The 24,358-nt window shown below is 41.9% G+C and overlaps 1 protein-coding gene across 1 annotated transcript in view; it reads right to left on the bottom strand.

Annotated features, from left to right (window-relative positions):
* Positions 1-3,429: 3,429 nt before the first annotated feature.
* Positions 3,430-24,358, bottom strand: part of samd4a.S (sterile alpha motif domain containing 4A S homeolog) — a gene marked incomplete at its 5' end in the record, with an annotated part of 75,956 nt that continues 55,027 nt past the window's right edge. The window contains 6 exon segments of the mRNA NM_001096514.1: positions 3,430-3,694; positions 4,932-5,015; positions 7,881-8,007; positions 17,840-18,068; positions 20,098-20,216; positions 22,392-22,477. Of these exon segments, the coding sequence (NP_001089983.1) occupies positions 3,666-3,694; positions 4,932-5,015; positions 7,881-8,007; positions 17,840-18,068; positions 20,098-20,216; positions 22,392-22,477 (674 nt within the window). The 3' untranslated portion in view covers positions 3,430-3,665.

The raw sequence follows: 24,358 nt of genomic DNA on the forward strand, positions 1-24,358 counted from the left end.
TCCTTGAACAATTTTGGGACGTGGCCTGACGTCCATTGGCGGACCAGCACCGATGCAACTGGGATTCTGATCTGCAGATTTGAATGAGTAAATATGGTACCTGATCACTGGCTGCTATGGGTTACTAGACCTGGTACAACATTTGCAACTTGTATTACATTATCCCCTATTCTAAAACTTTCCAATTTGACGCTAAAACCAAGGAAGATATTTGCATGAGGGAAAATTAACCAAAACAAGAAACAAGCTACTTTAGATCACTGTGCTGTGAAATGTGGTTTGCAAAACTAAGAATTAAAGGGGAATTAAAGCCCTGCAAATGTTAAACTTACTATACCAGAGATATGCTGTATGTAGTGGGCCACTTGTAGCAGGATAAAAAGTCCTCCGTGGACAGAGTCTGTGCCACAATTTGTAGAACATCTAGCTGGCCCAAAGAAATCAAAACTAATTTTATGCCTGTTTTAGGCCACTTTTGTGGCAAAGGCCTAAAAAAAAAGGATGGAAAAATAATCATTTGTTATGCTTTAATCACATCAGATGAACAGTGGCATTATTTCCTGTACAACCATGTGGGGGTTCACATAATTTACTAATCAGACCAAAAATAAGAGTCACTTTATGAGTACCCTGTGATTCGCCAATTATTGTCTCTGATAGATCCCCAGGAATTTTGTACTTGAATGAGTGCCTTCAAACAGAAGAAATGCTACTGACTAATTTGCCCTTTCTTTATGTAAACTCCTAAATATTATGGCTCCACTTCTGCAGCACATCTGGTTCAGCACTGGCAGCTGGTGTGCCAGAAGTAACACGTCTTAAAGGAGAACTAAACCCTAACTAAACAAATAGGCTAGAAAAGTTGTACACTATGTTTTAGGCTTCTGTACCAGCCCAAGGCAACCACAGCCCTTTATCAGTAAAGATCTGTGTCTCCAAAGATGCCCCAGTAGCTCCCCATCTTCTTTTCTGCTGATTCACATGCTCTGTGCTGCTGTCACTTACTCACAATATACAGTACACATAGAATAGAAATGTCACAATATAAGGCTGATTAGTAATTAATACAGATAATTACTACATGGCAGCACAGAAACCAGTGCAATTAGCATCAGAATTTAATAATCAGCTCTGTAGCATCAGCTTATATTACAGACCAACCTCATTTTCTGCTGGATAATTAGTGACGACCCCTTAACTTAGCTTCTCAACAGCTGCTGCATGTGAGTGTCACAGACACTTTCCAAGATGGTGACCCCCTGTGACAAGTTTGAAGTCCTGGATCATTGCTGCTATTGACAAGCTGAAACTTTAGGCTGGTGTAATAAGTTCAGTATATAAAACATGGTATTTTTATCCATATCCATTTTTAGGGTTTAGTTATCCTTTAACATAGAGGCAGTTCCTGTTCATAATTAGTTAGGGGAGCTACAGGGCCATGTCTCGAGATATTCTCAACATCCACTCAAGATAAGTGCCATATCCTTTTATGCATTAGAGTACTCACAAAGTCGACAAAATGCATAGGCGTGGAATAGGTGTGATTACTTTCAAAAAAGAACTTTCAGTAATTTCTTAAAAGTAGGGGTACACAAAATACAAGCTTCAGCTGAATCTCAACAATTTTTGCAGGATTTGGATTCAGTTCAGCTGAACACAGTTACACCACTTTAAAGTTCTGGACAACCAAACAGGCATTTTTTGTGCACAGATTCAATAATGCAAATTAGGGGTCAAGAATTTGTAAAGCATTTGTGTGAATCTGGTAATTATGGATTCGGTGTATGCTACTTAAAAGTAAGTACAGGTATGGGATCCGTTATCCGGAAACCCGTTATCCAGAAAGCTCCGAATTACAGAATGGCCGTCTCCCATAGACTCCATTATAATCAAATAATCTAAATTTTTAAAAATGATTTCCTTTTTCTCGGTTATAATAAAACAGTAGCTTGTACTTGATTCAAAGCAAGATATAATTAATCCTTCTTGGAAGCAAAACCAGTTATTGGGTTTAGTTAATGTTTACATGATTTTCTAGTAGATAATCTATGAAGATCCAAATTATCCATTATCCGGAAACATGTTATCCAGAAAGCTCCGAATTACAGAATGGCAGTCTCCCATAGACTCCATTATAATCAAATAATCTAAATTTTTTAAAAATGATTTCCTTTTTCTTTGTTATAATAAATAAAACAGTAGCTTGTATTTGATTCAAACCAAGATATAATTAATCCTTCTTGGAAGAAAAACCAGTTATTGGGTTTAGTTAATGTTTACATGATTTTCTAGTAGATAATCTATGAAGATCCAAATTATGGAAAGATCCGTTATCCAGAAAACCCCAGGTCACAGGCATTCTGGATAACAGGTCCCATACCTGTATAATGAATAGGTGATTGCGCTGTTTGTTGGGTTTTTTTTGTTAAGACTTTCAATGCCAAATGCAGCATTTGGGTTAACCTAAGTTCAGAAAAAGAAAACCTGATGGACTTTAAGTAGCTCAATTAAATTATGGAAAACTTTTTTTTATTAAACAAAACTTCTTACACTCTTTGTCACTTCCATTTTCCTTTCTTAGACTTCCTTTAGAACATTTTCAACACCTTCAAAAATAAACTTCATTAATACATGGTCAAGAATGACTACTTGATGTCCAGGGCTCTACAAGCATGGGCGTTGATTCAAGGAATGGTTCAAGCTGGTCACATCTGAATGAAAAGATCTGTGGCCAGGCCAGTCACACATGAACATTGTAGCCAAATGGCAGAGATCAGGTTGTTAGCTGGGCTGAACGAACAGATCACAGGGGAGCCAATCGCAATCAATATCTGATTGTTCACAGTACATCTGTTTGGCAAAAAAAAAAAAAAACAAACAAACTGGCTAAGGGCTCTTACTGACGAGCGGTTGAAGCTGTGATCAGTAAGAGCCCTTAAGGAATGGCCAGTGGGTTGGCAGCTGAAAGCATAGATCAGTTTTGGGAGAGGTGGCTACTTTGTGCCAATGTCTTGCTAGTAATCACCCCTCCCCCCCCATACAATGTTATGGATGTTACAAATTGCAAACAGGCTAATAAACTCTTCCCCCCCCAATAAACTCCTATAATTAAGGTAATAAAGGCTTAGCTGAATTATTTATGTACCCATAACAGTTGCATCCATGTAAACATAAATAAAAAGGCAATGGGGGGACAATTTAAATGAAAAAGTCCAAAACACCCTTAATTTGAGTGAAGTAAGCAACACAAAGCATTGACCCCTCTTTTTTTGTTCTTTTGGTCACACACACTGGTAAAACCACCAGAATGGGACAAAAGCGTGTATATATGGCAGTTCCTTTACAATAATAATATAATTTAACGGTTTCCTTGAAGACTCTGCTTTTCATTCAGGAAAACGATTCTAGCTAAAAGCACATTTTTTTTTGTTTGTTTGAATTTTTATATATAAAATAACAAATATTCATTTTTTGTGATCCATTTGCAAGCACAGCTTATGCTTTCACAATATTTCAACTATTTTTTTTTAAATCTCCTTCTAAAATAAACAAATAAAAAGGCAAATTGTGTGTTTGGCGTATCCGGGAGTGGGGTGATGATTCCTGACACTGCACCTGCAGTTCTCTGTGTCACGCCCAGCGCTTTCACAAGGGACCTTCAGCTTCTAGATTGTTGAAGTCCTGTCAACCCCATCTGTAGAATCAAAAGGAAGACCTGTAACCAGATTGCAGCAAGCTATGTCAGCCTAAAATGTGGCCCTCTCACTGCAGGTCAGCTATGACATCTATCCTTCTCTGAAAACGAAAGTTGTTGGGGATGCTAAAGGCTGTTTTTACAACACTTAGAAGGATGGCTATACTAGATCTTCCCCATACATGATTTGATTAAGGAATAGTTGTAACTAGTGATAACTGAATATGTGCCAATATGAATGTATCTGTTGTTAAACGTGGAAATTTGCGAACCGTCATGGGCATTTTTTCATGAGATTTTGCTCAAAATATTGGACAATGGGTATTTTGTCACATTGTTTTCTCAGAGCACAATTTTGCCATGGTTTCCCAAAAATATTTGCTGATGTAATAATGCAGAATTTATCCACAAATCCATGCCTTCCAAAAAATTTCGCTCATCAATATTTGTGACAACTAACTTTTTTTTGTACCAAAAACCTAAGACATTTTTTGGTGTATTATTTCTCCTCCTGCCAGTATATGTAAGTATTTAACCGCTTCATTCTAACTGGCTTTCAAATAAGATATCCCCCCTCCAAAAGGCATGGGCTCCCCTTATGGGGTCCAGACCCATTGCTTGGAAAGCAGTTAAATATGTTCAAATATTTTGAAATCTATTAATAACAGTATTAGTTAAAGGAGTCACGTGAATTAGTGATGTGTGGGTTGAGAATTTCTTGACCCTAACCCGCCCCCCCCTCTCAATCCGCACCTGGCACAGGACCGCTGCTGCCCTCTATTTATAAACCTGCGACCCGCAGTGATGTCACAAAAGGTGCGGGGCGGGCACAAGTCTATTAATTACGGCCCCTGAACTGCTAGGTTGCATGCCGGGAGAGCAGGAGAAGAGCTCGACTCTGACCTGCCCGCAACCCTAAGATTTTGTGCAGGAGTCGGCCCCAACCAGCCCGAACAGCAGGTAAACCCGCACATCACTAACATGAATACTAGGACATACACTGCCCAATGCAAAGATTTGCTTACAAACCTCTTCCAGCAACCGCCTAACATATCATTACAATTCTGACATATGCAGGACAAAAAAAAGCATTTGATTAGTGTTCTTTCCAAACTAAATGCTTCCTTTTAATGAAGTCACAACTGATTCTCTTCGCTATCAATGTAATACATTTTACCTGCAGTCTGCCTCTCCCCAGCTGTTTAGTCTACCCAGAGCCTATATTTGATTTGCTTACCACCCAAGGCATGTTCTGTCATACTCAGACACAAGGATTCCAGCCTATTATTGATATCTGGCTCTGTCACTGGTACCTGGAAATCTGAAAAGATAAAGAGTTGGTCTTTTTAATAAAAAGCGTGGAAATAAAAACCCACCACTTGAGGCACTAGAACAAAATATCACATAATCTGCCTTTGCTAGACTACAAAAGAATCAACAACAAAAACTTGCAGTTGTAGGTAGTAACAGTGTATATCTGTCCATTTTATATATTTATAACCTTTTCTTATGGTTTTAACATCATGAGTCAGTTCCAGCTGGTCACAATGACATTTAACATTGTGTCTTATCACTGTGACATTTCAGCCTGTATAACAGGAGGATGGCATACATACAGTCATATGAAAAAGTTTGTGACCTCTTAACTCTTTGGAGTTTTGTTTATCGTTGGCTGAGGAAGTAGTAACTTCCTTTTACTATATAACATGCCTTATGGAAACAGTCGTTTTTCAGCAGTGACATAACGTTTATTGGATTAACAGAAACTATGCAATATGCATCATAACACAATTAGACAGGTGCATACATTTGGGCACCCCAACAGAGATATTACATCAATATTTAGTTGAACCTCCTTTTGCAAATGTAACAGCCTCTAGAAGCCTCCTATAGCCTTTTGACGAGTGTCTTAATTCTGGATGGTGGTATTTTTGACCATTTGTCCATACAAAATCTCCCCAGTTCAGTTTAGTTCAATTTGATGGCTGCCGAGCATGGACAGCCTGCTTCAAATCATCCCATAGATTTTCCATGATATTCAAGTCGGGGGACTGTGACGGCCATTCCAGAATATTGTACTTCTCCTTCTGCATAAATGCCTTTGTAGATTTCAAACTGTGTTTAGGGTCATTCTCTTGTTCGAATATCCAACCCCTGCGTAACTTCAACTTTGTGACTGATGCTTGAACATTATCCTGAAGAATTTGTTGATATTGGGTTAAATTCATCTGACCCTCGACTTTAACAAGGGCCCAAGTCCCTGAACCAGCCACACAGCCCCACAGCATGATGGAACCTCCACCAAAATTGACAGTAGGCAGCAGGTGTTTTTGTTTTTCTTGGAATGCAATGTTCTTCTTCCACCATGCAAAACACTTTTTGTTATGACCAAACAACTAAATTTTTGTCTCATCAGTCCAAAGCACTTTGTTCCAAAATGACTGTGGCTTGTCTAAATCAGCTTTTGCATACAACAAGCGACTGTTTGTGTTTGTGGAGTGAGTGCAGAAAGGGCTTTCCCATCATCCTGTCATAAAGATGTTCTTTGTGCAAATTGTGCTGAATTGTAGAACGATGTACAGATACACCATCTGCAGCAAGATGTTCTTGCAGGTCTTTGGAGGAGATCTTTGGGTTGTCTGTAACCATTCTCACAATCCTCCGCATATGCCGCTCCTGTATTTTTCTTGGCCTGCCAGACCTGGGTTTTACAGCAACTGTGCCTGTGGCCTTCCATTTCCTGATTACATTCCTTACAGTTGAAACTGACAGTTTAAACCTCTGAGATAGCTTTTTGTAGCCTTCCCATTTACCATGATACTGAACAATCTTTGTTTTCAGATCTTATGAGAGTTGCTTTGAGGATCCCATGCTGTCACTCTTCAGAGGAGAGTCGAACAGAAGCACAACTTGCAATTGGCCACCTTAAATACCCTTTCTCATGATTGGACACACCTGCCTATGAAGCTCAAGGCTTAACAAACTAATCCAACCAATTTGGTGTTGCCAGTAATCAGTATTGAGCATTTACATACATTCAAATTAGCAAAATTACAAAAGGTACCCAAATTTTTTCAAAGCCAGTTTTTTACATTTGATTTAATTTCATACAACTGAATACTGCTTAACGAAAAATCTATATTCAAAATACACCCCAGTACTCAGATGTTCCTGGGAAAAGACATTTCACTTATCTTTTTTGTTGAAAGTGGAGTAAATTATTATGCAGGCTGAGAGGGGTTCCCAAACATTTTCATATGACTGTACTACCCTCTTAGCAACGTGCATCACTAGGACAATACATGTAATGAGAGAGACCTATTTATTGCAGTTGTGAAGTACAAGTTCTGCTTCTCTTTAAAAGGTTTTCATGAAAACAACCTAATAAATTCCATAAACATAACTTTTCTACCTTCCCATATTGCTCTGCACTATAAGCAGTGACTAAACAGTGAAGGAGATACCTAGAGAAGCAACAATTTGAAATATTGGCAAGTTCTGTTTCTGCCATAAGGCAAGATGAGGCAAAACCTCAGGTTAGAGTCCTGCACGGGTCCATTTTTTGGAACCCGTACCCGCAACCCTCATTATTACCCTCTTGGACACGCTACCTGACCCTCAAGTACCTTATACGCAACCTGGACCCGCGACCCGCTGACCATCAAGAATCAGGAAGTGCTGTCATTGTAAACCGGAAGTGACATCATTGGAAGTAGGCGTGATGAGAAAAAAGGAGTAAAAAATCCCTATTGAGAAGACCCCTAGCCCAACCTGCGACCCGTAAACCCGCAGAACCACTGACCCGAGTCTATACCTGCACCTGGAACTTCTACCCGCAGGGTACAGCAGGTTTTTGCGGGTAACCCGCGGGTACCTGACCCGCTGCAGGACTCTACCTCAGGTGGCAACAAGCCCGGAAGCCCCTGAATATTGCCACCAAAGCAACAAAGATAGAGACTGAGTTAGAGTATGATGCAATTGTCTACATTGCTGGATACAAGGATCTAAACGGATTGTTTCTAGAATCATAGAAAGTTTTAGAATCCTAGAAAGTGAGTATCTGTCAGACTCCTGATTTCCACGACTGCAGTGTAACATTGTAGCATTATAATCTTCCCTAAGAGGTATGGAATCATGTGAGTATATGTTTATAAACAAGCACAGAATGTAGGTAAGAGTGCTTTACCTTGCTGTTGAAACATCAGCATTGTTTGTGGAGAGGTATGGACAGGCAGAGAACGAGTCCTCTGTACAGAGCTGTGTGATCGGCTTGGCATGCTGTTACTCCCTCCCGGGTTTGCAAACCACAGATTCTAGTTAAATAAGGACAGAAAATGAACAATCAAGAAAAACATGTATATTGCTATTATTACTGACATTTATATATTTTTTAAATTAGATCATATGAGCAAGTAAGGAAATATTCTCATATATATGCAACAGCTGAGATGTTTAGATAAGTCCCTTAAAGTGGTTGTTCACCTTCAAACACTTTTTTCCGGTTTAGTCGTTGTTCCCCAGCAATAAATACTTTTTGCAATTACTTTCTATTTTCTATTTGTGGTCGTTTTTCTAATGCTGAAGTGTAAAATTAAATTTTTCACCTTCTAAGGGCAGAGACACACAAGATGATTTGGGGAGATTTAGTCGCCAGGCGACAAATTGCCTCTTCTTCGGGCGACTATTCTCCCCGAACTGCCTTCCCATAGGTTAGAATCTAAGTTGCCGGTTGGATTTCACTCGGAGCACTTCGTTTTGCAAAGTCGCCCGAAGTCGCCTCACGAGGAACCTTCGGGACAACTTTGGAAAAAGAAGCGATCCGAGTGCCATCCCGCCGGTGATTTAGATTCAAGCCAATGGGGAGGCAGTTCTAAATATCCCCGAATCTTCTCGTGTGTCTCTGCCCTCAGAAGGTAAAAAATTAAACTTTACACTTCAGTATTAGAAAAACGATCACAAATAGAAAATAGAAAGTAATTGCAAGATTACTTTGTCCCGTACGTCAGTATATAGCGGTTATTCTACATACAAAATACTCATTTATTTGAAAATGATTTTTGCTTGCTCTACGGATTACTCTATAACTGAATGATGGCACACAGAGCCACCGTCAGGGGGGCACAAACCCTGAAGGAGGGCCCGGCAGTGCTGCACTTTTTGAAAGAGCAGGGCCCCCCTTGACAGCGCAGAAGCCGCGCCGCCCTTCCGAAGTTACGAACCGCCGAATGTCCCGAAGCAGCGAAAAGACCCTGTAATGGAAAGTGAGGAACTTACCCCACGGGACATCCAAGATGGCGACCTCCTGCTCCACCATGCGGTTCTTCCTGGTTGTAATATGACTGCGTCAGGAACGTGTCGCCCCAGGATTGGTCGCCGGCGACGGAATGGACGCCGGCGTCAGAATGTGCGTCGGCGTCAGGACGCCGGCGTCATGACGTCACCGCGTCAAGTTTTGGCGCCAACCTTGGACTATTTATTCCCAATTGCCCTTTCTGTCTTTGCCCAATTATAGGTCTATCTCGTATAGTTCCTGGGTGCGATTTCTTGTTATTCTGATTTTCCGTGTACCGACTTCTGCTTGTTTAACGATCCTGATCCTTGCTGCCTGTATTGACCATTTGCCTGATTACGACTATTCTCCTGATAAATCCTTTTGTACTGCAAACTTGGTGTTGTTGTCTCCTCCTTGGTCCACACTACAACAGAGCCTTCGGGGCCTGACAGTATAATTGGGCCATGGACCCTTCTGAGGAGCCTCAAGTTCCTACTGATGTCGGCAGAGCCGTTTGTGGATTGGCTTCCCGCATGCAGACCTATGAAGCCCAGCAAACCCACTTCGGCCAGGCACTTGAAGCAATTCTGGAGAAATTGTCTGCTTTATCTCCTGTGGCTCCAGTCCCTATGCCGGTTCCTGCAACTCCGCTCCAGGTTTCCGAGCCTCGCATCCCTGCACCTCCTCTGTACAGCGGTGATCCGGAATCATGCCGTGGTTTCATCAACCAGTGTGAGATCCAATTCACCCTGCTTCCAGGTCAGTTTGTTTCAGAGCGAGCGAAAGTGGGCTATATTATCACCCGCCTGCAAGGGAAAGCTCTGGAGTGGGCTTCTCCTCTCTGGGAGAAGGAGGATCCGGTAATCGACGATGCCAAGGCCTTTATCCGGGACCTTCGCACAGTGTTCGATGCTCCAGGTCGGGCTACTTCTGCTTCGGCTCGTTTATTTCAGCTGCAGCAAGGGACTCGTTCTGTTCCTGAATATGCCATCGAATTCCGGACTCTCGTGGCAGAAACTTCGTGGAATAATGATGGATACCATGCTGCCTTCTACAACGGCCTGGCAATGCGCATCTAGAATGATCTTGTATCTCGTGAGATTCCTTCTCGATGGGAGGACCTTGTTGCGTTGGCTGTGAAGGTTGACACCCGACAGAGGGAGTTCCAAGTCGAACTTGACAGGGAACGTGCTAGGAAGTTTTCCAGGTTCCAACCCCCCCTGGCTCCATGCTTCCAAAGACCCTTACTCTCCAGTCCGGCTTCCAGCCGTTTTTCTCCTCCTCCTGTGGCACCTGCTACTTCTTCTTTACCTCCTGAAGAACCAATGCAGATCGGACGGGCACGCCTTACGAGTATCTCGTTATGCCATTCGGTCTTTGCAATGCTTGAAGAACCAATGCAGATCGGACGGGCACGCCTTTCCGAACAGGAGAAGCTCCGGAGAAGGGCTGCTGGGTTATGCCTCTACTGTGGGGGAAAAGCCCACTTCGCCCAGGAATGCCCAGTGAAGCCGGGAAACTCCAAAACCTAGGTAAGCTTGGGGAGACTTACCTGGGTGGAATTTGTTCTCCTCCCCATTCCTCTGATCAACGTTTTCTTCTTCCTGTTCAAATCCAGTTCGGCTCCAAGAAGATCTCTTCTCAGGCCTTCCTCGATTCTGGTGCTGCAGGCAACTTCATGGATCGAGCCTTTGCTGATAACCATGCCATTCCGCTCCAACCCTTGGCAACCCCTCTTCGAGTCCTGGCGATTGATGATCGTCCTCTTTCTTCTGCCATCATCTCGCAGTCTACCCAGGAACTTTCCTTCAAGGTGGGCACTATGCATTTGGAAAGACTGTCTTTTCTTCTTATCGATTGCCCTTCTACACCTGTTGTCCTGGGATTGCCTTGGCTGTGTGTTCATAACCCGGTCATTGACTGGTCCATCTCACAAGTTTCCCGTTGGAGTCCATTTTGTGTACACAACTGTTTACCTGCTGTTCCTGTTGTCAAAGTTTCTTCAGTGTCTTCAAGTTCTTCTCTCCCTCCTGTGTACCAAGCCTTTTCCGATGTCTTTGATAAGAAGTCCGCTGAAACTCTCCCACCTCATCGTCCCTATGATTGCCCTATTGAACTTTTACCCGGCTCAATGCCTCCCCGTGGCCACACTTATCCGCTTTCTCCCTCTGAAACTTCTGCTATGAAGTCATATATCCAGGAGAATCTTCAAAGAGGTTTCATTCGTCCTTCTACCTCCCCTGCTGGAGCAGGGTTCTTCTTTGTTGAAAAGAAAGACGGTAGTTTGCGGCCCTGCATTGACTACAGGGGGTTAAATAAGATCACCGTAAAGAACAGATATCCTCTTCCTCTCATCTCTGAACTTTTTGATCAGCTCAAGGGGGCTAGTTTCTTTACTAAGTTGGATCTACGTGGGGCCTACAATCTTATTCGGATCCGTGAGGGAGATGAATGGAAGACCGCTTTCAATACTCGCGATGGCCATTACGAGTATCTCGTTATGCCATTCGGTCTTTGCAATGCTCCTGCGGTCTTCCAAGAATTAGTCAATGACATTTTTCGTGATCTTTTGGGACAGTGTGTGGTCGTGTACTTAGACGACATTCTTATTTTTTCCAAAAACCTTTTTGATCATCGTTGCCAAGTGCGTGAAGTTCTTTCCAGGTTGAGGAAAAATAATCTCTTCGCCAAATTGGAAAAATGCACCTTCGAAGTTTCTTCCATTCCTTTTCTTGGCTACATCATTTCTCCACAAGGTTTTAAGATGGATCCCGCCAAAGTTTCTGCAATTTTGGATTGGCCCCTTCCTACCAGCGTCAAGGCAGTTCAGAGCTTTATTGGCTTCGCCAATTATTATAGACAATTTATCAAAAACTTTTCTTCCAAAATCCATCCAATTCTTGCTCTGATCCGTAAAGGGAATAAACCTCAACTCTGGCCCCCTCAAGCTCTCGAAGCCTTCAAGACCCTCAAAGAAGCCTTTTCTTCTGCTCCAATTCTTAGACACCCTGAACCTCTACAACCCTTCTTCATTGAAGTCGATGCCTCTGATGTAGGAGCTGGAGCAGTTCTGTCTCAAAGATCTTCTTCTGACGGTAAACTCCACCCTTGTGCTTTTTTCTCCAAAAAATTTTCTTCTCCAGAGCAGAACTACGATGTTGGCAATCGGGAGCTACTTGCCATTAAGTTGGCCTTGGAAGAATGGAGACATCTGCTTGAAGGTTCTTCTATTCCGGTGACAATCTTTTCTGACCACAAAAACCTTGAATTTATTCAATCCCTCAAGCGCCTCAATCCCCGGCAAGCCAGGTGGGCACTTTTCTTTTCTCGTTTTAATTTTATTATCACCTTTCGTCCTGGCTCCAGAAACAGGAAGGCTGATGCTCTGTCCAGAAGCTTTGCTCCTGAAGATTCCTGCCCCGAAGATCCTGTACCCATTGTGCCCTCTACCAAGATTATTGCTGCCTTGTTTCCCTCCTGTGCCTCTCAGTTACTTTCTGCTCAGTCTTCGGCTCCTGTAGAGACTCCTCTTGGTGTTGCCTTTGTTCCTCCGGAATTTCGTCATGCCATTTTATCCCAATCTCACAGTTCCAAACAGGCCGGTCATCCAGGGATTAAGAAGACAACCGAGCTCTTGTCTCGTTTGGTCTGGTGTCCGACCCTAAGGAAAGATGTCAAAGACTTTGTTTTGTCCTGTTCCACTTGTGCTGTTTCCAAGTCCGGACATTCCCCCCCAAGGGTTTACTCTTGCCACTTCCCATTCCATCTCGACCTTGGTCGATCTCCCTGTTTCGTCTGGTCACACTATCATCTGGGTGGTGATCGACAGATTCAGCAAAATGGCTCACTTCACGCCTCTTCGGAAACTGCCTTCTGCTCCCGAACTCTCTGAACTTTTCATCAAACATATATTTCGTCTCCATGGTTTTCCTGCCGAGATTGTGTCTGATCGGGGTTCCCAGTTTATTTCCAAGTTCTGGAGATCTCTTTGCAAAGCTCTTAACATCTCTCTTCAATTTTCTTCTGCCTACCACCCACAGTCTAATGGAGCCGCAGAACGGGTCAATCAGGCCTTGGAACAGTTTCTTCGTTGTCATGTGTCCCTGTGCTAGGATGATTGGTCGGATCTTCTTCCCTGGGCTGAATTTGCCCACAACAACGCTCTGCATTCTTCTTCCCAGAAATCTCCTTTCTTCTGTGTTTATGGTCTCAATCCTTTGGCTTTTTCCCAGGATCTTCTTCTTACCAATGTGCCTGCGGCCAATAACCAAGCTGCTCACATGTTGGCTATTTGGCATGCTACTGCGGCAAACTTAGAGAAAAGTTCCTTGGTGCAGAAAAAGTTTGCTGATAAAAGAAGGATTTCTTCCCCTTCATATATTCCTGGTGATAAAGTTTTTCTTTCCACACGCAACATTCGTCTCAAGATTCCTACACCCAAGCTTGGTCCTAAATTCATCGGCCCCTTCCCTATCATCGAAATCATCAACCCTGTGGCTGTTCGTCTTCAACTTCCTCCTGAGCTGCGGATACCCAATGTTTTTCATGTTTCCCTGCTTAAACCTGCTGTGTCTTGCCCCTCTTCTTCTTCCTCTCCAGCTCCTGTTTTGGTTGACGATCATAAGGAATTCGAAGTCAAAAGAATCTTGGACTCTCGTATTTCTAGGGGCATTCTTCAATATCTTATCGAGTGGAAGGGGTTCGGTCCAGAGGAGTGTTCTTGGGTGAGAAGCTCTGACGTACATGCACCTGTCCTGGTTCGTAAGTTCCACAGACTTTTTCCTTCTTCCCCTAGCCTCGGTGGTCCTGAGGCCCCCCCTAAGGAGGGGGGTACTGTAATGGAAAGTGAGGAACTTACCCCACGGGACATCCAAGATGGCGACCTCCTGCTCCACCATGCGGTTCTTCCTGGTCGTAATATGACTGCGTCAGGAACGTGTCGCCCCAGGATTGGTCGCCGGCGACGGAATGGACGCCGGCGTCAGAATGTGCGTCGGCGTCAGGACGCCAACGTGAGGACGCCGGCGTCAGCGTCATGACGTCACCGCGTCAAGTTTTGGCGCCAACCTTGGACTATTTATTCCCAATTGCCCTTTCTGTCTTTGCCCAATTATAGGTCTATCTCGTATAGTTCCTGGGTGCGATTTCTTGTTATTCTGATTTTCCGTGTACCGACTTCTGCTTGTTTAACGATCCTGATCCTTGCTGCCTGTATTGACCATTTGCCTGATTACGACTATTCTCCTGATAAATCCTTTTGTACCGCGAACTTGGTGTTGTTGTCTCCTCCTTGGTCCACACTACAACAGAGCCTTCGGGCCCTGACAGACCCAAAGCCACAAAAATACCCCAAGAGGTGAAAAGACCCAATGTCACGAAAACAGCCGTAATTAAAGTTGTGAAGCGGAAAAAAGACCAGAAGTCACGAAAGGAGGTGAAGTTAAAGTCCTGAAGCCACAAGTTCAATTCTACTGAACACCAATGTGCGTTTTATTTTTTTTAATCATCTGGCCACCAATGTATTATTTTAATACTCTATAGGCCCCGGGCAACAATGATTTTTTTTTAAAAATATTCTCTGCAGCCCCAATTTCTTTTCAACTTGTAAGGGGGACCCTGGCGCCTATGTTTTTTGTTTTTAACTTATAGGGGGGCCCTGGTCACCAATTATTTTTTAACTTGTAGGGGAGCCCTGACCACCAATTTTTTAAAACATTTTTTATGGGGGGCCTTAGCACCAATGTTTTTTTTCTTTAACTTATAGGGGGGGCCTGGTCATCAATTATTTTTTTTTTAACTTATAGGAGGGCCCTGGTCACCAATTATTTTTAACTTGTAGGGGGGCCCTGGCCACCAATTTTTTAAAAACATTTTTCATGGGGGGCCCGGGCACCAACGTTTTGTTTTTTTTAATTTGTAGAGGGGCCCTGACCACCAATTTTTTTTAAAAAAAACTTTCATGGGGGGCCCTGGCGCCACAGTTTTTTTTAAAACTTATAATAGCTTTTTATAACTTGTGTGTGTGTGTGTGGGGGTTACCTTTTTTTAGCGCTGATGTCTGTGTGGTCTTTTAACTGTGGTGTGGACGGGGTCTAGGGAGGGGATTGGGGGCCGGGGCCCCAGAAAATATTGTTTTACGGGGCCCGGTGAGTGCAACGAGTGTAGAATTTTCCAAGCTTAAATGCACCTGGCTTGTTCCTTTTTTCACGTCTAACTTTCCACATCCCTTTTCAGTACCTCTCCACAGAGATGAGGGAAAACAGGAAATGCCTGCAGTCTGTTCTCACTACTACGTTTTTTTTATCCTCTCTAAAAGGATCCAGGCTTGTGGAAAAAAATAAAACTGAGTTAGGTAATATAGAAAATAAGAATGGAGAGCTGTCGTATGAGGAGGAGGAAGATTTGCGGTAATTTAGGGTAATGCACGTCATCGTTTAACCCTCGCACGTGTGTAGCTTATTTTACACTGCAGGAAATATGGGCTAGCATAATCGGATACATTTTTGACGTACAGCAAATCCGGTGTTATATTGCCTCTCAAACGCCAAAGCTTTCAGCTACTGTTCAGGGATGAAGGGAGAGAAGGGACTCAGCTCGGAGACAAAGGGCATAATTCACTGTTCGGTGGTACTGCCAGTCAGCTCCTAATCATGTGATAAATCCTTTAGAAATCAGCTGGTGTCTGAGCCTAGTTCTGCCGTGGCAGTTTGATGGATAATAATCCTGAAAAAAATCTTATCTTCTGGTGTTTTAGGGCAGAGACACACGCTGCTATTTTGGAAGGTTAGTCGCCCAGGGACAATTCGATTCTTTTTCGAACTGCCTTCCAGCTGGCTAGACTGTAAATCGGTGGCGGGATGGCACACGGATCGCTTCGGCTTTCCAAAGTCGCCCAAGTTTCCTCGTGAAGCGTTCCAAGTGCCATCCCGCCTGTGATTTACATTCTAGCCGGCGAGAAGGCAGTACGGGAGTTTAGTCGTCCGAAGAAGAAGTGATTTGTCGATGGGCGACTTATCTCCGGAAATAGCAGTGTGTGTCTTTGCCCTAAAGGAAATGGTCTCCCTGAGTTTTGGAATTAAAAAAAGGATGTTTTGGCAAGGAATTAATGCACAGTATTGTTACAGTTTGGTAAAAGGAATGTAAGCTAGTACAGACAGTCTACAACAGACTATACAAACTCCACATTCCACAGACATTTCTCTTCACTACAGGCTTTTAAATCGCCACCCTACGGCATAACCATCATACAAGTGACAAAAGAACTGCACATCAATCAGTGCCTTTGTCTCTATGTAAAGTTATTTACACTTATTTTGTGAATTCCTCTATCAAAAGTGCAAAAGACCAGAAACACAGAAAGTGATTTATTTTCATTTAAATATTGCACACTATTGTCCTGCACTGGCAAAAAATGGTACAGGTATGGGGCCTGTTATCCAGAATGCTCAGGACCTGGGGCCTTCGGGATAACGGATCTTTCCGTAAACAAGCTGCTGTGTAGCCATGGGGGCAGCCATTCAAGCACAGGATACACAGTAGATAATAGATAAGTACTACTATAGTTTATATAAACAAGCTGCTGTGTAGCCATGGGGGCAGCCATTCAAGCACAGGATACACAGTAGATAATAGATAAGTACTACTATAGTTTATATAAACAAGCTGCTGTGTAGCCATGGAGCAGCCATTCAAGCACAGAATACACAGTAGATAACCGATAAGTACTACTATAGTTTATATAAACAAGCTGATATATAGCCATGGGGGCAGCCATTCAAGCACAGGATACACAGTAGATAACAGATAAACAGATATATAAACTATTGTAGAGTTTCTGAAGCAGAAACACCAGTTGCGCCAGTGCAACGCAACAAAACATTACATTTTCATTACTTTAAAACACTTTTTGGTGTTATTGTTCCTTTAAAGGAACAGAAAGATAAAAAACCCTGAAAGCTTGAAGAGTAGTAGTAATTGATAATGCTATGACTCATATGTCTTCACAAACCGCAGTAGGCTAAATAACATTAATCCAAGTATTACCATCTGAAAGTGCTAAATAAGCTGCTGTGTGTAATATAGTTTTATATCCTTTTAATACACAAAAGCCATGAATATCTTATAAATTATATCCTTATAAACGGTGAGTTCTGATGTCATCAGTTATAAACGGTGAGTTCTGATGTCATTTCTGTCACATGACTCATTGAAATTTGTGTATTATAATAAATAAAGTACCCCCAGTTGTAAAATATGAGGATATTAGAAGTTACCTCGGAGTTCCATGACCTGTATAAAAACACTCGGCCATGTGCTTTTATATGGTCATGAAACTCCACGGTAACTTATAATATCCCTATATTTTACAAAAGGGGGTACTTTATTCACTATATAAACAGTGACTACTAATGTCATCAGTTATAAACGGCAAGTAGTGATGTCATTTCTGTCACATGACTCACTGAAACGTGTGTATTATACCAAATAAAGTACCCCCTCTTGTAAAATATAAGGATTTTATAAGTTACAGAGGAGCTTCATGACTATATAAAAACACGAGGTCTAAGGCCGAGTGTTTTTATACAGGTCATGGAACTCCAATATGTTTTCCACAATATAAAATAACCACACACAGCTTGAAGGACAAAGGCAATGAATCCCATGCTAATTCAGAGAGTTCCTAACAATATATAACTACCAAATGGAGATAACCATGAGGATGGCAGGCTGGATCTGCTCTTTTATTTTTCAATGCATACGTTTGCAGACATTGATTTTTTTGCCTTTAAATGAAATATATATTAAAATGAACACACAAATATTGTCAGCAATTTGAAATGCAAGCTGAAATAATTACAGTGATTGTAACCAACCTGTCGTCCTTGCTTTAACATGGCAGGATTGCTGGCAGAAGCCCTCTGTGTTGCTCCTAGAAGACTGCTTGCGCCAAGCAGGCTTAGCCGAGTGCTAGGGAGATTTCGAGAAGGGATCTGGAATTGCCTGGGATTTCTTCTTGCTATTCCTGAACCTACAGATCCAGCTGTTGGTAAGGAGTTGGACTGTCCAAAGCCTCGGCTGCCAATGAGCACATCAACACTAGTCCTGTTAATTATAGCGGCTCAGAAACTTAAAGTACAAATGGCAAACTTCTATTGCTAACAAAAACCTTTTACTAATGTTTAATAAACACTATTACAACAACAAACTGAGTATGCAGCTTTCCCAGAATGTGTTTTCAACTGAATAACTAATGTAAATCTGTTCTTCTACCCTCCTGGATGGCTACAAATACGGTTAACAACATTTGTGGCAACACTTTATGGAATAAATCCCTCCCTCCCAGCAGCAACCTTCCAGGACTAAAGGGCCCTATATGCAATATTAAGGACCAGGTAACATCCAATGACATGAAAGAGCTGATTTATCAAAGTTCAATTTTTTACTGCCAGTTTTTTTGTGCACTACAGCACCTGCTATGTGTCAGTATCAGTGTACATATAGTTTCTAAGAATTATTCTTGCTCTTTAAAGGGATACTTTCATAGGAAAACATGTTTTTTTCCAAAATGCATCAGTTAATAGTGCTGCTCCAGCAGAATTCGGCACTGAAATCTGTTTTTTAAAAGAGCTAACAGATTTTTTTATATTTAATGTTGATATTTGGGGCTAGAGATATTGTCAGTTTCCCAGGTGCCCCCAGTCATGTGACTTGTGCTCTGATAAGCTTCAGTCACTACTGCTACACTGCATGTTGGAGTGATATCACCCCCTCCCTTCCTTCCCCAGCAGCAACCTATCAACAAAACAGATAATTCTGCTGAAGTATTTGTCTGCATTGACATGACATGAGAATGTCCAGAAAAAGTTTGCTTTTTTCTGCTTGGGTGCCATTCTCTTGTCTACCACTAGGTAGGGCTAGGTAGCAGAACTTGGGTCGTGGCAAATACAATGGGGAGGGAAGAAACAATATCTGTCTCAGAGCAGTTCAATCAAGTGCCGGCTCCTTTTCAAAGCTCAGAATCAGGCACAATGCACTGAGACGGTTGCCCTCCCACCAATACTAGAAATTTTTGGTTCAAGAATAAAATTTTAAATGGTAGAGTGAATTATTTGCAATGTACAGGCCTGGATTTGTGGCAAGGACACAAAGTCCCGGGCCTAAGGCGGCAACATTTTAGGGGCGGCATGCTGCCCAGCCACATTCTGAGGAGTATTGGGAACGCACTACTCTCCAGTGCTCTGGGCGGGCGCCCGTGTAGGAATTCCGGGCCTGACAATGTTAACAGTGTAAATTAGAAATAGAAAGTAAAACATGAAAATCTTGATAGAATCCCTTTAAGTAGCCAAAATGAGTTGTTTTCAAGCTCTTCTTTATTTTTATTAAAGAGATCTACTGGAGCTAAAGACTAGGCCATGGGCATATAGAAACATCAGCTTACTTTAGAGTAGGGATGCACCGAATCCAGGATTCGGTTCGGGATTCGCCCATTTTCAGCAGGATTCGAATTCGGCCGAATCCTTCTATCTGGCCGAACCGAATCATAATTTGCATATGCAAATTAGGGGCGAGGAGGGAAATTGCATGACTTTTTGTCACAAAACAAGGAAGTAAAAAATGTGTGACCCCTTTCCACCCTAATTTGCATATGCATATACAATTTGCATATGCAAATTAAGATTCGGATTCCACCGAATCTTTTGCAATGGATTCGGCCGAATCCAAAATAGTGGATTCGGTGCATCCCTACTTTAGAGTGACTGTTTTGTGAGAACAGTCTTAGTTGGTAATGTTCTTTATTTCTACTAAACAGCTGACAAGAAAAAAGCCAGCAATCAAAAACTCGTCTGCTAAAATGTTTCGCTATACTAAAGTCTCAGTGGGGGGGGGGGGGGCTGGAATACTGCATCCTTTCAAAGGATCGGTTTGTGTAATATTTAATCAAAGCATGACACAATGTTTTCTTAAATATTTTTTAAGGAACCCCAGGCCAAAATGACTCATGCACTGGAATTTATCAGAATTAAACTAACAGGGAAAAAAAAGGGTAGAAATAGAACTGGGTTTCCCAAGAATCGGATAAGATGCAGTCACTAAGGTAAAAAGCACTCGGGGAGATCTGACCACAACCTACTTTCTCTGCTGCCGGTATCCAGCGACATCCAAAAGGGACTTCCGAGGAAAAGACCTAAAGAGCTTCTGCACTTGTTGTTTCCATGACAACAATCTCTTCTTCTGTGTCTCCGTAAATGCCTGAGCAAATACATAATTTCGTGATATTGGTATTGCACCCATTACAGGAGGAATGCAGCAGAAAATGAATCAGTCATCTGTTTATAGGCACCTCTGCTCATCTTACAATGATCTGCCTCTAGTGCTTGCTATTTTGTATAAAAGATACAATTGTAGTACATATTACATAGGGGGCTCCAGCCTTCGTCAAGCAGTCATACTGCTTTTGTGCCATGAAACTACCCTAATGATTTAGGGCAAAGCTGAAAATCACAGGCCAAGAATCAGACCAATTATAAATAGGTTATAAAGCGTAGGTACTCTCTGTGGATGGCCACACTCCCGGGTGGTAACAAATAAGTATAAATGGAACTTATTGCAGAATCTGTGGCAACACTTTCTCAGGGACAGGCAATGTAAGGGGCAGGTTACAACGTAGGGGCTAATTCTCGGCCATGTTTTTCAGCAGAATGACTTTCAACCCTTATTGCTGAATAACCAGGCCAGGCAAAAGGAAAATACACCCTCTAATTTGCAATTTCACCTAAGGGGAGGGGATTAAAAAAATAAGGCTTGTGCAGAAAATACTGCTCTTCTTGTTTTTGCAAGGTAGATATTTAGTTTATAAGTGCACAGGTAAAAACTCTGCTAATTTACTTTTTATCTGTAAACCAAAACAGTCACAACACACAGGTGAAGGAAGCGCTAGCGTTAAAGGAGAAGGAAAGTCGTTTAGCACTTGGGGGTGCCAAAAGTTAGGCACTCCCAAGTGAATGTATTTACTTACCTGAAACCCCAAGCTGGTGCTCCTATCAGCAGAAAACTACACCGGCCCGGGGTTATACCAGTGAGCACCACAGAGCGATCCTCTTGCGGCCACCGCCTCTTGCGGCCTCTTATTTCTTTGCGAGGCTGTGCATGTGAAGCTGGAAAAGTATTGCTCTGTGGTGCTCACTAGAATAACCCCGGGCCGGTGCAGTTTTCTGCTGATAGGAGCACTGGCACTGGGTTTCAGGTAAGTCAATATATTCACTTGGAGCTGCCCAACATTTGGCAGCCCCAAGTGCTAAGCAACTTTCCTTCTCCTTTAAAAATAGTGTATATAGCTTTATTATGCCCCTTTAATAAACTAACCATAATGGCATATAGCTCATTTCAATAGACAACAAATCACTTACATATAAATAAAAACATTGGATAGGCATAGACTACAGTACTAACAGTAAAAAAAAAAAAAAAAAAAAATAGAAATGCAACTTGAAAAGAAGGAATGCACTATAAACTATTGTGGGTTTGTAAAATTAAAATCATCATTTAGGATTGTTTTTGTAATAATAAAGTTTAAAGTTCACTCTGTTTTGTCTCACTAGAGCAGTTTTTTGGGGGAGGCCCCTCCCCTTCCCGGTCCCACCAACTCGCTCCCCCTCCCGGTCCCACCAACTCGGTAAACTGCTCTAATTTCTTATTTAGTCGATACATCTTTGTCCTTGTTGAACAGAATCTGAGTTTCATTCAGGCAGCTGTTCCAATTGATACAGTAGTTCCCAACATTGCACAGATGCTGCTGAGAAATGTATCAACTAATGTAGCAAATTGTAACAGCTCAGAGGCTGCCGCTGGATTACTGAGCTGCCGGACTAAAACACATCAGGGAGAGGAACATTACAGTTACAGTACAATTTTTATAAAACCAGCCAAAATTATTATATAGTAATGATGACCCCATAGCCTTTGTCTAAAGTCACATGTTGCTCAAGTGTGCATAAATATAAAATCAAATTTTATATACAATTCCAGCCCCAGAATGCCTCATGCAAACAAAGAAAATTGCCCAGATATCATTATGGCACATCCATCATTTTTTTCCAGCTGCCCAAAACCTCCCCTGCCACTGACTTGCAAGGCAACCACCAATTATGAGTACATTACAGTACCGACGCATGTTCTCATAATTGGTGGTTGCCTTGAAAGTCAATGGCAGGGGAGGTTTTGGGCAGCTGGAAAAAAATGATTGATATGCCATAATGATATCTGGGCAATCTGCACTGTTTGCATGAGGCATTCTGGGGCTGGAATTGTATATAAAATTTGATTTATACCAGAAGGAGCACTTTATAGGGGTTTAGTTAATCAGAAGGGCTTCCTTTGGTTGGTAAACATTTAAGAAATAAAATTGATATATCTTCTGCAACTTACATCATGGGTGAGGCATTTGTCGATTAACTGCAAGTAAGAACTGATATTTTCTTCATCGGGTCTGGAAACCAAAAGCTGTGTACAGACTGACAAAAAAAATACAATAAACAAAATTAAAGCATGTTTATGCCTAAAAAATAAAATACCTGCCCATAGCTAAAGGTGATTAACAGACTTTAAAGGAGAAGGAAAGTCATCCTGCACTTGGGGGTGCCAAATGTTAGGCACCCCAAGTGATTGTATTGACTTATCTGTAACCCCGAGCCTCATCTTTCGGCGTCTTCTTTCTTCAAATTTCCCCAAGCAAACTCATGTGCAGAAGAGCGAAATAGCCGATTTTTTAATTAAAGTTCGGGTTTTCGCTCTACTACGCATGCGTAACTGCGCGAAGAAAGAGGAAGCACGAAGAAGATCGCTCCGTGGTGCTCACTGGTATAACCCCAGGCCCGTGCAGTTTTCTGCTGATGGGAGAACCAGCCTAGGGTTTCAGACTTTCCTTCTCCTTTAAATACAATGTTGATATTGTAAACTCCTGTATGTGTGATTTTTCACCCACCTTTTGTATTCTGAAAACAATTTTTTTCCTAACATATGTCTAAAAAAAAATAAACATAAAAACATACAAAAAGCCACACCTAAGTACCCTCTCAGCAAATAATGCTATATTACACAATGGTGCGATCACAAATATTTAAAGGGATACTGTCATGGGAAAAACATTTTTTTTTCAAAACACATCAGTTAATAGTGCTGCTCCAGCAGAATTCTGCACTGAAATACATTTCTCAAAAGTGCAAACAGATTTTTTTTATATTCAATTTTGAAATCTGACATTGGGCTAGACATTTTGTCAATTACCCAGCAGCCCCTGGTCATGTGACTTGTGCCTGCACTTCAGGAGAGAAATGCTTTCTGGCAGGCTGCTGTTTTTCCTTCTCAATGTAACTGAATGTGTCTCAGTGAGACATGGGTTTTTACTATTGAGTGTTGTTCTTAGATCTACCAGGCAGCTGTTATCTTGTGTTAGGGAGCTGTTATCTGGTTACCTTTCCATTGTTCTTTTGTTTGGCTGCTGGGGGGGGGGGAAGGGAGGGGGTGATATCACTCCAACTTGCACTACAGTAGTAAAGAGTGATTGAAGTTTATCAGAGCACAAGTCACATGACTTGGGGCAGCTGGGAAATTGACAATATGTCTAGCCCCATGTCAGATTTCAAAATTGAATATAAAAAAATCTGTTTACTCTTTTGAGAAATGGATTTCAGTGCAGAATTCTGCTGGAGCAGCACTATTAACGGATTCATTTTGAAAAAAATGTTTTTCCCATGACAGTATCCCTTTAAGCCCAATTTTTTACAAATTACATGTTATTATGAAAAAAATGTGTCGCTAAAAACACTGCATAGTGCTTTACAGAAAATAATCAGTCTACTGAAGCACTACTATGTACAGTGAAATGATGTTGATCTAATCACGCACTCTGTAGGATAGTTTAAAATGTACATTGATTCTTTTTTTAACTGTAAAAATAAGCCTGGACGGAAAAAAAATGTTTATTCAGCACTGGTCCCCCATCCTCTCCAGGTAGAATTTGTAGTCAAAACACAGGGGCCGTCAGGCATGAGCAGTAGGAAATAAAAACTGAGGTAATGCTGACCAACACAGGAGGTAGACTGTTTTCCAATAAAACTTTAACTTACATGTTCTGATATAGCAATATACTGATTATAGGCCCGTCTGTACCAGTTTGTATGTATAATATCTTTTAAAACAAAGCTTTGTTCCCAGTGGAGTTCATCAACTTATAAGGGGGAATTCACAAAAGTGTCGGGAACGAAAAAATGTCTTTAAAATGTCGTAGAAAGTGTCGTAGCAACAGCCGACAAATTCACAGAGCATTTCTCCGCCAATTTTCCGACATGTACGACACTTTTGAATTAGTGTCGTAAAAAAAATGGGCGTGGTTT

Source organism: Xenopus laevis, chromosome 8S (genome assembly GCF_017654675.1).
Source record: "Xenopus laevis strain J_2021 chromosome 8S, Xenopus_laevis_v10.1, whole genome shotgun sequence".
NCBI classification, from domain to species: Eukaryota; Metazoa; Chordata; class Amphibia; order Anura; family Pipidae; genus Xenopus; species Xenopus laevis.